At 46.0% G+C, this 14,561-nt stretch overlaps 1 protein-coding gene across 2 annotated transcripts in view; it reads right to left on the reverse strand.

The window, feature by feature from the left end:
* Positions 1 to 14,465, reverse strand: part of tpst1 (tyrosylprotein sulfotransferase 1) — a 37,797-nt gene extending 23,332 nt beyond the window's left edge. Inside the window, exons 1-2 of one of the 2 annotated variants that reach the window (XM_056373937.1) lie at positions 14,253 to 14,465; positions 1,446 to 2,482 (exon numbers count right to left, since the gene is read on the reverse strand). In XM_056373937.1, the coding sequence (XP_056229912.1) occupies positions 1,446 to 2,302 (857 nt within the window). In that variant the 5' untranslated portion in view covers positions 2,303 to 2,482; positions 14,253 to 14,465. The remainder of the gene's footprint in view (positions 1 to 1,445; positions 2,483 to 14,252) is intronic. The other variant, XM_056373938.1, reaches the window with a different exon arrangement.
* Positions 14,466 to 14,561: the final 96 nt, after the last annotated feature.

Genomic DNA, 14,561 nt, shown 5'->3' on the forward strand with positions numbered 1-14,561 from the left:
AAAACTATCACCTGGACTCAAAGATGAACTGATTAGAATTTGGTCAAAGGTCAAAGATCAAAAAGTCAAAGCCATTACTCAGGACTTCACACAAATGGTTCATATTTTCTCCGACTCTGGATAAACAGGGATGTGACCTGGAACTAGTCTGAGTGGCGGAGGGATACGACCACGAGGAGCTGATTCTAGTTTCATGAGAAAATGTAAAATGTCTGAATTATCTTTGTGTATTTTAATTGTGTCAATGGTATAACTTGTGTATGTTTTTGTAACTGTACACAGGTCTCATTTAAAAGAAGAGATCTCGACCTCAACGAGACGGCCTGTCTAAATAAAGGATATTATAATAATAATAATAATATTGATAAATGATCAGATGTTGTGTTCTGCAGCTCCACAGTGTAATAACAATATCTGTTCTGAATTGTGGTGAGGTGGTTTGAATATTACTGCAGCAGTGTTTTACATGTTGTCCCGACACACAACACAAACACACAAACTGGCAGCAGATGGAAGAAGCAGACGTGTCTTTCCCCAGACGGACGCCACGGGAACTGAAGAGGAGGATTTACTAAGTATCACAAAGCTAATCCATCCATCCTCATCTATATAATGATAATAATGTTAATAATGTTGATACATCGTGTCAGTGGTGTTCGATCAAATCGAAAATCAAATCAAAGTCCCTCCAGATTCACTGAATACTTTCGTTTAGCTGTTAGCCGTTAGCCGTTAGCTAATATGGCAAGAAAATCAATCAAACAATCTTTTAAAGAAGAATCATAATCCATGATCTGCATCCCGTTTCCATTCTGATTTTAATTTTGAAAATCCTGACAGGAAGTTTTGATTTGTGTCTTTGTATGTCTGCTCGCCACTATTCCTTACCCATAATCCTCCTTTCTGTTTACAAACTGTGTCTCAACCAAGCAGACTTTTGATGAATTAGTTCATATGGAGTAATTGTTTGGACAGATCTGTCATTTTTATATATATATATATATATATATATATATATATATATATATATTATATATATATATATATATATATATATATATATATATATATTATATATATATATATATATATATATATATAGGTGCTATATGCAAGTGTTTTAATTTGAAAGTTCAGTCTCTGCCCCGCCCCCCGCCCCCTGCTTCCTGTCTCCCTCCCTGCAGCAGGTCTCTGCTGACTCCCACTCTGTGACCCCCACTCTGTGACCCCCACCCTCTGACCCCCACTCTGTGACCCCCACTCTCTGACCCCCACTCTCTGACCCCCACCCTCTGACCCCCACTCTGTGACCCCCACTCTGTGACCCCCACTCTCTGACCCCCACCCTCTGACCCCCACCTGAAGCGTCACGTGTCACCCTCAGAGTCTGGGCTCAGAACCAGACGTCAGGGACAGGAAACAGGAAATGAAACAGGATTACTCACTTGGAGAGAGAAACTCCTCCGGCTTTCCCGATGAGCTCCTCGTGGTGGAGGACGGCGTCGTTCCAGGGAACGTCCAGGAACTTCAGCAGCGTCCTCATCCACTTCTCAGGATGGAGGACGAGCTGTTCGTAGTGCACCGGGAGGCATTTGTCCGCCGCCTCCAGGCACTGAGTGTACATGGTCTCTATGGCCCGGTTCCACTTGGTCAGGCAGTCCCGGTAGCTGCCCAGGTCGAAGCCGGCGATGGTCACCTTCCGTGAGATCATGGAGTGGACTGACGCCCGCCCGTCACGGATCATGAGCACAAACTTGGCATGGGGGAAGATTTTGGCGAGGTAGGCGAGCGACTTCAGCGCAAAAGGGTCCTTGTTGCACAGGAAGTTGGCGGGCTCGCCGTGTTTGACGATGATCTCCAACAGGAAGGCCTGCATGGCGGCGTCCAGCACCTCATCCGTCACACCCGCCTCGTCCAGGCGCATCTTCTCCCGACCCGAGCGGCTCCACATCTGCTTCATGGCCAGGATACGCGGGATGACGCGGGTCTCCTCGCCGCAGCGCACCTCCGGGTGGGCGTCCAGCATCGCTCGCATGAGCGTGGTCCCGCTGCGTGGCACGCCGCCGATGAAGATGAGCGGCATGTCTTTGTTGTAAATGAACGGCGTGCTGAGGTTCTGACCCGTCCGTAAGGTGGTCCGCATGCTGCCTCCCAGCGCCGACAGCGGCAGGATCCCGCCCGGCTGGCTGCGCTCCTCGATGCGATGGTGGCACTCCATGGCGTGGCGGCCCAGGTAAAAGACCGTGACCGAGCTGATGACCAGACACGCCACCAGCAAGTTCTGTTTCAGCTTGCCAATCATGACGCCGGCCGCAGACAGTAGAGGACAATATCACCACAGGGGCAACTAAGGGGGGAGGGGTGGGAAAAAGGAACTGAGGGGTAATTAAGGTTCCCACCCTTTATGGTTGTTTACTGGGAACCGGGCACGGATCGAGCTCCCTGGTGCACAGCAGGCGTCGGGTCCCCAGCTCCATGAGGCCTGGACAGAGACAGAACAAAGACACAGTTAGTGCTGAGAGAGACCGGAGCAGAACCCGGTCCAGCGAACCGGGTCGTGGTCCAGGTTTTAAAGCGACCCGGTGACACGTCGGCGCTGACTGAACGTGTCAGACCTTGAGCCTCAGCGCAGGATCGTCTTTACAAGAGTGACCTCATCACTGAGCCTCGAATCACGACGACACAGAAGATTTCTCTCCACAGGAAGAGAAACGCTGACGAGAGACTGGAACAACAAATCTGTGAGTTTCTCATCCTCCCTCTGCAGCTCACACATCATCTGAGACACTTGGCCTTCAGCCACACACACACACACACACACACACACACACACACACACACACACACACACACACACACACACACACACACACACACACACACACACACACACACACACACACACACACACACACACACAGTTGTGTGGACAGACTCTGCAGACTGAGTGCAGCTTATTTATTGGAGAGTTTCTCTGCAGCCCCCCCCCCCCCCCAGAACAGTCGGGAGTGGGGGTGGGGGGGTGGGGGGGGGGGGTTGATGGATGAGAGGAAGCCACAGCAGGTCAGTGCTCTGCAGCGCCTCACTTGAAAACCACATGTCGGGGCTGGTGTGAGTTTATTCTGAGGTCGTCCTGACCTGGATGAAGAATGTTGGTCATTGACGACCTTTGACCTGGTTTCTGCTCTCAGAGCCGGAGCTCAGAGGATCATGATTTTCCTCTTGGACAATGAAACACTTTTCCGTCTGTGTGCACGTTTCTACTGGTTTCTGTTTGTGCACGTGAGCTCAGGCGGGACGGACACTTCAGCTGTGGAGACGTTTTGACCTGACTGTGGTTTTAAATGACACATTAAAACTGGACCTGTGTTCTATATGTTCCACATGTTCTATGTTCTATATGTTGACGTGTTCTCACATTATCACGAAATGTTTCCATCATTTCTCAAACCACAGAAATCTGCCACTTATTTGAAGCAGATGATTTTAGTCGCCGCACGTCTGGATCTGAAGTTATCAGAGAGACAAGCCGCTCAGCTCCAGCAGCTGGACACGTCCTGCGTCCACTGAAGACCGGAAAACTTCCTGAACGACGACACTGAAGGAATCCAAACCAGCAGACGGACTGTAACTCCAGCGTCTTGGACCCTCAGCCGGTGACGGTGGTTCTGGTTCTGCTCAGGTGGAGAACCGGCACTGCTGTCTCCAGCTGTTAGCGGTTAGCAGGCTAAGCTAGCAGTTTAACACTGAACTTTTAACATTAAATATCTAAACATAGAATATTTAAACGAGGCGATCTGAACGACTCATCAGAAGTTGATCATGTGACAAAGTGATCGCCTCCTCTAACTGGGCGGTTGTGTGTGGTGCTGACTGTCTTTTCCAGATGCTCCAGCTTCCTCTAACCCTGAAGGTGATGATGATGATGATGATGATGATCCATCATTTATTTACAGGGAGAAGTATTTGACATATGAAAACTCATATCTTTACATGTTTCCATTTTATTTAGTCTGTTATGTATTATAGTATAAGGACATATCTTTTATGTCCATGTATATATTAATCTTTTTTATCTTTATTACTACTTCATATCGTCTTTGCTGAGGAGAGACTGTAGCTCATGACATCACGACCTTCTCTGTTCACACACATCATCCTGAGTGCGATGCTTCACAGACTGTCAGCTCTGTTCAGCAGCAGGGATGTTGACATCAATATGTGGCTGTTGTTCATCAGAGCAGTGAACCCAGAGCGGCCGACCCGACCCGACCCGACCCGACACCCCCCCCACCCACTTCAGGTCCTCGGCCTTGATGACGCACGGCGCCGTCATCTGCTTTGTTCTAACTCATGAAGTTTTAATCATCAACTTTGTTCCTTCCCAGCAAAACACTGTGTAACTGCTGAGTGGCGTTCAATGTCCTGGGAGAGAGTACGAGTCTGAAGAACCACGGGAACCAGAGCTATGTTTAGAAATGTTTTTGTGTCTTCAGGAGAGGACGTGTTTGGCAACGTCTCCTGCTGACGAACGCAGAGATCAACAACATCCATCTGTGCCGAGCCCTGAATGCACCACACGCTGTCACAACACGAGACCAGAGGACAGAGGCATGAGGTGCTGCATTTTTGGCATCAATTAGCTTCCAAAGATCATGTGTGAGTAAAGAAGCATCTCTCTGTCTCTTTTTTGACTGAACATCTGTTTATTTTTAGCTAACTGTAGGATATTATCAACGGGTTGTTTTTGTTGTTTGATTAATCTAATTTTATTTTGGATTTCGATTTTGTCTCTGACGATTATCAAAACAATATTATCCAGATAAAACAATTATTGTGCATTCGGATTCACATTTCATCTACTTCCTGGTTACGTTTCAGCGTACGTTAGCGACGTACGTTAGCGACACATCATCGGTTCAGAGACTTTCGACATATAGTCTGGAGAGACCACGCCCCGCTGGGCATCTCTCACTCACTCAGATACCTTTAACTTATATCGTGAAGAAGTATTTGTATTTTATGTTTCTTCTTTTTTGGTGGTGCTTGACATTAGCTTTACTATCAACAAGCTGCTGCCAGGTTGATGTGTTGTACTTGATCTTATTTATTTTCATCTAATTTATTTTTACATCATATATTTAACTGTATATATTTAGATATTATATATTATTTTATTTATTTCTCTTTTTTTATTTTCATTTTAGTTTCATGCTTCGTTTTGAAACTAAATCCCTTCATGAGTCCATACATGAAACGAGTCCATACGTCCTGCCGTGGGTTTGTGTTTGTTCAGCAGGTTTGGACAGACCAGGCCGACGCATCACTCCACCATCTGCTTCCTCTCCGACACCTCGCTGCCGACGTCTCCTCAGCTCGTGTCTCACAAACGTCCTCGACTGTTAGCTCGCTGTTCTACGAGTCACGAGCATCTCACAACACAACACCACAACAATCCTGCAGCTAGCACAGACCAGGCTGCTGAGGAGGTTTCGGGGGGGGGGGGGGGGGGGGGGGGGTTGTTGACATCTATAAGAGTCAACAAAGAAGCGAAAGGAGGCAAAGCAGGTGAGGGTGGAAGATGGTGAGATAGATAAGAGGCGAGTGGAGCGAGCACCAAGAAACAACACGTCTATCAGATGAAACTTTGTCCACAGGCGTTTCTGCACATTTAGTCTGTTTCCTTACAAAGATGGAATCAATCAGATCAGAGAGCAACACGACAGCACGCCGCCGCTGCTTCCTTCGTTCTGTCCCGTTCTGCACAACTCGCTGAAATCTCCTCCAGCTGTGAAAACACCTCAGTCATTGTGGTCAAATCAGGGTCAGTGCTGCTGCTCAAACTCTCTCACAAGCTTCTACACGTATCATCTTTATCAAATCTGTAAAATCAGGTCTTTTCTCTTTGATTCTGATGCTAAAATTCGACCTGGTACTGATGGATACTGGTCACGATGCCACAGCTCAGTTTTGGTACCGACACTTTTCTAAACTTTACTTTGAAAACAGGTCGTTCTACAAAACCAAAAACTAAAAAGGAAAAGTTCTCAAATGTCAAAAGTTTAAAAGTCCAAACTAAAGGTGAGCGATCTGGTGAAAAGATCATGTGACAATCTTTTTGAGCAGAATCTCAATTCACAATCTGAATCCTGTTCCCGCTCTGATTTTATTGTGAAAGTCCTGACATGAAGTTGTGATTTCTTATCTTATTTCAGATGTTTGTCTGCTGCTCACAAACTGTGCCGCAGCCAATCTCACTTAGCTTAGTTCACATGGAGTAGTGTTTTAATTTGAAAGTTGAAAGAGACTGAACTTTTAACATTAAATATCTAAATATAGAAACTGTTAATGAGGCGATCTGAACGACTCATCTGAAGAAGTTCATGTGACAAAGGTCGTCCACCTGAAAACAGTTTGCTGCAGCGCCGCAGAGATGTTTAAATCAGCTGCAAATATCTGAAGCATGACATCACATCGTCCGTGAGGCTGGTTTCAACAAGTACGAGGAGAAACATGAACCAACAAACACCAGCAACAGACTGAGGCCACCACGTTGCAGCTCTCTGTGCGTAGTTGTGTTTTTATGAAAATCATTTTTAAAGTAATATTAAATGTGCAGATGTTTCCTCAGAGGTGAAGCCTCGTGTCTGACCCGTTCACAGCAGTGTCGTGTTTCGCCTCGCACCGCGGCTGAAATGTGTTTGTGTTAAATTAATTGAGGCTCTTCTCTCCTGTTACCGACACTGTATCCTCCTCACAGGAGATTCTCCCCATTGATCTATTAGAGAGACGAGGCTGAGGCCGCTGAAACCAAACCACACCGACACTTAATCAGGAGGGAGGCTCCACGCCGTATGTCAAAGGTGATGTGAGAGAAGAAGAAGAAGAAGAAGAAGAACCAGGATTCTGCTCGTCTTCTTCTCCTCTCAGCCGCAGTAACTTCCTTTGATTACTGACTGATTAATGAACGACCCTGCGTCGTCACTGCGGCCATGTGTGTCCTCCGACTGTCATCGTCTCACTGACAAATAAATCCCCGTTTATTCACTTTGATGAGATAGCAGTTATCTGATCTGGAGCATTCCTCAGCTTCAGTCAGCAGCACCGTGACCTCCGGCCTCAGGCGCCGTCATCCATCACAGGAACAAACCTAATCAACCTGCAGCCTCAGTGGATGACAGGAGAGCTGCTGCTCCACGGCCTCAATCAGCTGAGTCCACACTTTAACCACAGCGTGTCTTCTTCTGCTGCTCTACATGCAGCCATCATCATCATCATCATCATCATCCGCCTCTACAGAGCAAACACCAACAGTCCTCCTCTGTCATTTGTACAAACCCTGGATTCCCGGGGGATTTCATTTGCTTACACACCTGTCACAGTGTTTACGACCTGCAGAACCTTTTTCTTCTTCTTGCCTGTTCAGGATGACGGAGGAGAGATGTTGGAAACATCCTCTCATGTTTGTGAAATGACTGAGCCTGTAGCCACGGACAAATATTTGTCTTATTTCAAACGTATTATATTCACAGTCGGCCTGAATGTTTGAGTTAATGACACACACACACACACACACACACACACACACACACACACACACACACACACACACACACACACACACACACACAGGCCAAAAAACCCAATAAAATCAGGTTTCTGTGTGAAAGGGAACAACGGCATTCAAAGCCGGGTCAAAGTAAACTTTAGACAGCTGTTTATCAGCAGTGATGTAAACACAACACAACGTATGAACGTCCCTGGTCCTCCGCAGCTCGGAGCCGTGGGTCCAACTGGAACCCGGCCACTGCAGTCAGGAATTAGGACAGGCTGCAAACAGCCCACTTACAAACTGAAAGTAGGACTGTGGCTGTGTGAAGTTTATCTTACCAGAGGGGGGGGGGGGGGCCTCAGGCAGGAATGTGGCGCCTTCATTGCATCTCAGTGTTCTATGTAAAAGGTAAAAACACGCAGTGAGCCGGTAGTGGACGTTGTAGCCCCAGACATGGCGTCTAAAATCACACACTGGTGCAGCATCATGGCGGCTTTGTTTGGTTCAGTGTAAACAGGCCGTGGTGATGAGAGGTCGTCCTAACAATACGACAGGATCTCTCTCCAAGAGCTGCTTCATTTACTTCTTGGTTGATGCAAATTTCTGACGCCCATGCTCATTTGTTTACAAGCGGACGGAGAAAGATCAGCTGACTGTGAACCCTGGGAAAGTTTTAATCCAGCTGCTCGACCTGCAGCAGCAACAAGCCTCAGAGAAACAACAAGAATTCAAACACCAGCTCAGGATCTTGCACTTGAACGCACCATTCACACAGTATGTACGGAAAGTACAGGACGAATACTGCTAATATTCCACATATGAGTCAACGACTAACGCTTTTTAACAGCCCAATTTTAAAATACACAAGATAAGAATATTTATTGCTGTTGTTCATTTTTCAAACATTACAAATCTTTTTGTGAATTTAAACCTTTAACTGAAAAATTTGACCCATTATATATAAACACACTGGGATCTGTAGAGAGAGTTTGTTTTTATATATATATATATATATATATATCCCATATGTGGGAAAGCGGTCTCATATATAAATATATATATATTATATGTATATATACTGTATAGATATAGATAGAAATTCATGTGTCCAGATAGATAGAAATTAGTCCACTTTGGGTATGTGTGTGTGTGTGTGTGTGTGTGTGTGTGTGTGTGTGTGTGTGTGTGTGTGTGTGTGTGTGTGTGTGTGTGTGTGTATAAATATATGCACAAACACTCTCTACAGATCCCAGTGTGTTTACATGTAAACACACTGCATGATGCAGCTAGCATTTAAAATTAGCGGCTAGGATTGCAGAGTATAAACAATGTGTTCTGATCATCCAGCAAGAATCTACAGTCACAGCATCATCACCATCATCATCATCACCATCATCATCTCCCAGTTCTTTGTGCTTTACAGGGGAACTACACACTTTTTTCACTGTACATATAATCTCATTCATTCCTGTTGGTGTCGGTTGGTGACGGTGCTTCATATTTTTTTTCTTACCCACTTCCAATAAACCGACAGTCTGCGTGTCTTTCTAAATACACATGTATTTCAAGCAGGAAGTCATTCAAACCTGAAACCACAGCAGACCTGCACGCACGCATGCATCTGATGTACACCGCTGGCTCAGTGCATTGAGCACAATCAATTTTAATACCCCTTGTTAAAGCAATGCAACGCTCAGATAAATCCGCTTCACCTGGTGCAGCTGACGGCTCGTAAACAACCAACGACACAGCAGCAATCAGTGAAGTGACGGGCTGAGAAACACGGGGGAGTAAATCTGCCTCCGACTAGACTCTGTGTGTGTGTGTGTGTGTGTCTGTCTGTCTGTCTGTCTGTCTGTCTGTGTGTGTGTGTGTGTGTGTGTGTGTGTGTGTGTGTGTGTGTGTGTGTGTGTGTGTGTGTGTGTGTGTGTGTGTGTGTGTGTGTGCAGCCTTTAGTCAACTAGTATGAATACAATTTGTAAAGCAGTGTGACACAATCTGTGTGTTCAGTGTAGGACTGTTGCTCTGGAGACGCTGGTGTTTAAAAGCTGCTGCACGTCAGGATTTCACTTTAAAACACTAAGAATGTGAAGAGAAAACTGCGTCGATGAAGTTTGACGTCTGACCATCCTCAGTCGTCCAGGTCTTGGTTTTACAAGAAGGGTTGAATCAAGAGCAACTAGACTTCGTTTCGTCTCTCGACCAAGAGACTTCTTCAGGCCTGACTGACGGGTGGGAGAACGGCTGCTTGATTATGGCGAAAATCATATTCACGATCATTTTTTATCCGATTGAGATCGTGATTATTTAATACGATTACTGACTTTGGAAAAACATCACGAATTTATTGAACTTTAAAATTAAAAAAATTGTCTTTTTAACAGCGGACTTTCTTCAACTTTAAATACAATTAATATATTCAAAAAATTTAAATAAATAATATGTAAATATATACAATTAATATATGATACAAAAATGTAGGAAATAAATTAGGTCAAAATAAATAAGATGAACTGCGTTGTAACATTACTGAAAACTACTAAACATATATTCATATATAAAAACAAATAAAATAAAACTTAATGAAAACTCCAAAACATATATTCAACATGTTGGTAAAACTATATTCAACTTATTCCAACTGGCCCGACCATATATAGAAAGTCTCCTCCGCTCTCCTACGTACGTCGCTAACGTACGAAACGTAACCAGGAAGTGAATGGGGGGAGAGTTTTTGTAGGGGGGTGAAATTTGTTGAGAAACAGAGTGCGGCACAATAATTGTTTTATCTAGATTATCTTGTTTTCATAATCGTTGGAACAAAATCGTAATCAAAAATGACATTTGCTTCATCGCCCGGCCGTCGTCAGGAGCCCCAGGTATCTAAACGTCTGAGGGGTCGAGCGAGTCCAGCCGCCTTCCTAAAGCTCCAAGAGATACAGCACCATGACCTTCACAGACTCTGGGGTCGTTAGCGAGGCCACTGATGTCAGGTGGTTCATTAGTGCTCTCAGCGGGTGTAATGAAAGTGGAGACACCTGAGGCCGAGTGTGAACGGTTGTTAAATCTCCGGGGAAGGGATGAAAGGTCAGGACTGTAGGTGGAGGATACGTGGGGTCGTAGAAGGTCCTTCACTGCTCTTTCAAACCACCTGTACCTCCCTGTCTTAATTATGGACATGGCTGTCCTTGAAGTGTCCCTCATCCTTCAGGTGTAGGTGACCTGCTCAGTCTTGTCCTGGGGGGTTGATCCTCCTGCGTTGACCTTTGTGTCTGTTTCACTACGAGTCACAATGAAATCCGGCTCGAACGGAAGATTTACCTGAGTTGAAACCAAGTGATTTGATCTACCTGGACATGTCTTAATCTAATACCTGTACACTTCCTTTCAGCTTTTTATCTTCCTGTCAAATCGCACTTTCCTTTGGCACTACATTTTTGTCAACCACTGAACTACAATATTCCTACGCACAAGCACCGACAGCGTGCACTGTATCACGCCGCGGCCTCAGGTCAGCTGAGTGAATCAGAAAGAGATAAACTTCACTTTGTTCTGACGGGAACATAAAGAGCGTTTTCTGCTGGCCCCGCCCACAGCAGCTCATCACTGTGCTAGTGTACGACCTCACACGACTCCACGTCCAATAACCACAACTATCACTTTAAGGATGACGTTTGAAAAGGAAACACTGGATGAGGTAAACACTCCTGGAAGCACTGGCCCCTCCCACTTTGCCACTCTATAATAGGTCCATTCTTTTCCCGCTGAGACACATCAAGTCACCAGGGAAACCTGACCAGTGCGTGGGTGGTCACAAACTCGTTGGCTCACAGCTCAGCTGTTCCTGGACGCTGCTCGTCAGCAGCCATGTTTTCTTGTTTCCCACCAAAGTGATTTTAATGCTGCTTCAACACAAACGACTCGACGCGGAGAAAGACAATAAAGAAGTAAAGAATAAACGATGTGTGAGCCGACAGCAAACACAGACACAGCTGAAGACTGATCCATCAATCAGGCCGTACAGGAGCTCTATTGACGCCTCTGCTGCCAGCATCTCTGTACTGGGGGGGGGTGATAAATGTGGCCCCCCCCATCACTAAGTCCTGCAGTGTTTGAACACAGAAATCTGGGGCCAGTCGCACAAAACACCTTAAGTTTCAGTGTTAGACCTAAGGTTTAATCTCTCCTCGGCTGAGCGAGTTACTTGAGGTTGTGACACAGAATCTCTTTAAAGGTTTCCTTCGTTAAGGGAAGAAGATGAAGCATTTTCAGAACTGCAAGATTTTACAGCAGTAAAATTCTACTGTTTCCCTGGAGACCGTTGATTTGCCGCCATCAGGAACACTCTTCTTCACTCTTCACCATAAACTTGGTCATGTTTGTTAGTTTCTTTCATAGTTTGGTCTCTAAGGTCTTTTGGTTTAACTAAGTGATTCCTTAAGTATAAGACTAAGATAAGGAGAAAACCGCAAACACTTAAGTGAACATTTTAAGGAAACTAAGAAGCCTTCAGGGCGCTTTGTGCACTTGTTTTTATTTCAAGGAAATCTTAACTCAGACTAAGGAGAACCTTAAGCTTTGTGCCTCTGGGCCTCGCTCTGCAGTGAAACCCTGGCGACCTCGGCGGCGGCGGTGACACAGCTGTTTGACTGAATGTAATAATTGTGATGCAGCAGTGGGTGTTCTCTTCAGACCAGGAAATGAGAGCATAAGTGAGCTGGAGTCCAACTGATCCAGCACTGCAGCTGTGCAGGCCGACCCACTGAGAGGAGCCAGCTCTGAGGAATACTCTGAATTCAACTGGACCCCCCCCCCCCCGCCCCGCTCCCCCCCGGACCACCTGCACACAGCAGATGTGCTCCTGGCTACCAACACACTGGTAGTCTATGCCCCTCGCTGGCCACTGGAAACTGTTTTTCAGCGTTTGAAAACTGCAGCACGGTATTTTTTAAAAACATTCATGTGTAAACCTGCAGGTCACGATGGTATCTTTAATTTCCCCAGTATTTCCTATAGTGACATGCAACAAACAGGGGAGGGGAATATGAGAAGGGGACGGTCATATCACTCCACAACCAGCGGTAAACAACAACACTACTCAGTCCCTCAAGAATTAACACAAATTCAACCAATCCCAGTGAATTCTGCACGACCTTGCATTTTTGTCAAATCACCGCAACTTTTACCGATCATAGTTTCCCGCCACTATGGGGCAACGACTCCATACACACACAAAAAGCTGTATGTTATGAATTCATGAGGTTTTTACAGAGATCAGCGACCTGTGATTAAGATTAAGGAGCAGCATCTCTTGTTGTTTCCCCTGTAAGAGGAAGAAGACTGGGTCACCACCTGCACTCAACTGGTTTATTCTCACCTATGCAAGTTGCCTTCGATTTTTTGTGAATTATTATTATTATTTTTAATAAAGATAGTGACAATTTTTGCAATTTTGTTTTTGCTCTCGCAGTTTCATTGCATCTAAAAACATCTACATTTTTCATAAAAGTTGCCGCGAAGTTTTAGCCACGACAACCCCAAGAAAAGGCCCGAAATCCTGGAAGGACTGACTTTAGTCTGAAGATGATGGAACAGTTAAATGCACGTCATTGAGGAAGAAGTGAAAGATCTGTGGGGCATCTAGCCAATGAAATAACTCAATGGTGACTGTGATCTGTCCCTCATCCCAACATGTAGTGCAGGCCGCTCTGCATGAGCTCAGCGATGCGGTTTCCTCAGGGAGGATCAGTTTTTCCAGGCCGGGCTTCACTCACAGGCCAGAACACTTTCACATGTCCCCCCCAACACGTTCCATTATCTATTGATGTTATAGGCAACCCTCAAACCAAACTGCATTTAAGATTACAGCAATTAAATGAAGCCTCGGTTCATCAGCAAAGGAGCATAGATCATATTCAGCCATGATGGGCTGCTGTTAATGTCATGGTGTTCTGCTCAATTCGGCATCAGTTCTACACCAATTCTCCAGATTTGTCCTGTGGACCAGAGGTGATAATAATAATAATCCATTATTACTGAAAAGTACATGAAATCTGAGCCTTAGATTTCGTCTGAACTTCCACGCCGCACCCAGAACTGTTGAGGACGGAGAGAGACGCGGAGAAAAGCACCGAGGACACGATTCAAGTTGGATTCAGCTGTTTCCACTGTTTGACTTCTTGTCTTCTTAAGATCCGTAAAATGTCTCCGGTGATCTTCAAGGTGGTGTGACCGAGCTCCGGCTGTCGATTACCGGCGCAGATTCAGCGCGACGTCCCCCCCCCCCCCCCCCCCCCCCCCCTCCTCCCCTGAGGGTGGCACATAACGGATCTATCTGTCAACATACACCCACGAATAACGTCTTCATTTTGACATGGGCTTAATTTGTACGTGATTATATCCAGCGGGGTCATTCCCCAGCCTCCGTGGCTAACCGAGCAGCACACCAGCAGTTATATAACCCGCCTTTACGAAGCAGAAGAGCGGCTGTGTTAAACAGGAGAAAACGACGTGTTACATTCAGGGACCTTCACAACCCCGTTGAAAAAATGTGCGTTTAATTGTCGCAGCTCCAGGACTGAAGGGAGAGAGAGAGAGAGAGAGAGAGAGAGACAGAGACAGAGAGAGAGAGAGAGAGAGAGAGAGAGAGATGGACATTGCAACAACACCACAGCGCCAAAAAAAAAAAAAGAAACCCTACCTAATGCTGCGGATGCGGCGCAGGAGACCCGGGTTTTGTCGGTCAGAAAACTTCCACTGAATCCAGCGCGAAATCCGGAGAGTCCCAACCGTCCTCCGCACTCACTTTCCGGACATTTTCTGTGCACACACACCGCGCCAGCCGCTCGGAGGACGCGGCTTGTTGAGCTGCTGGACTGAAGGTGAGACGAACCAGACTGCTACAACTTACTGCGCCGCTGCTGGAGAGAGACGAGCTGTGATTGGTCCAGGATTCAGCGAGGGGGCGGTGTGTCACAGCTGCTGATTGGTCCACACGCTGCTGGGCGGA

The sequence above is a fragment of the Seriola aureovittata genome, chromosome 4 (genome assembly GCF_021018895.1).
Source record: "Seriola aureovittata isolate HTS-2021-v1 ecotype China chromosome 4, ASM2101889v1, whole genome shotgun sequence".
NCBI classification, from domain to species: domain Eukaryota; kingdom Metazoa; phylum Chordata; class Actinopteri; order Carangiformes; family Carangidae; genus Seriola; species Seriola aureovittata.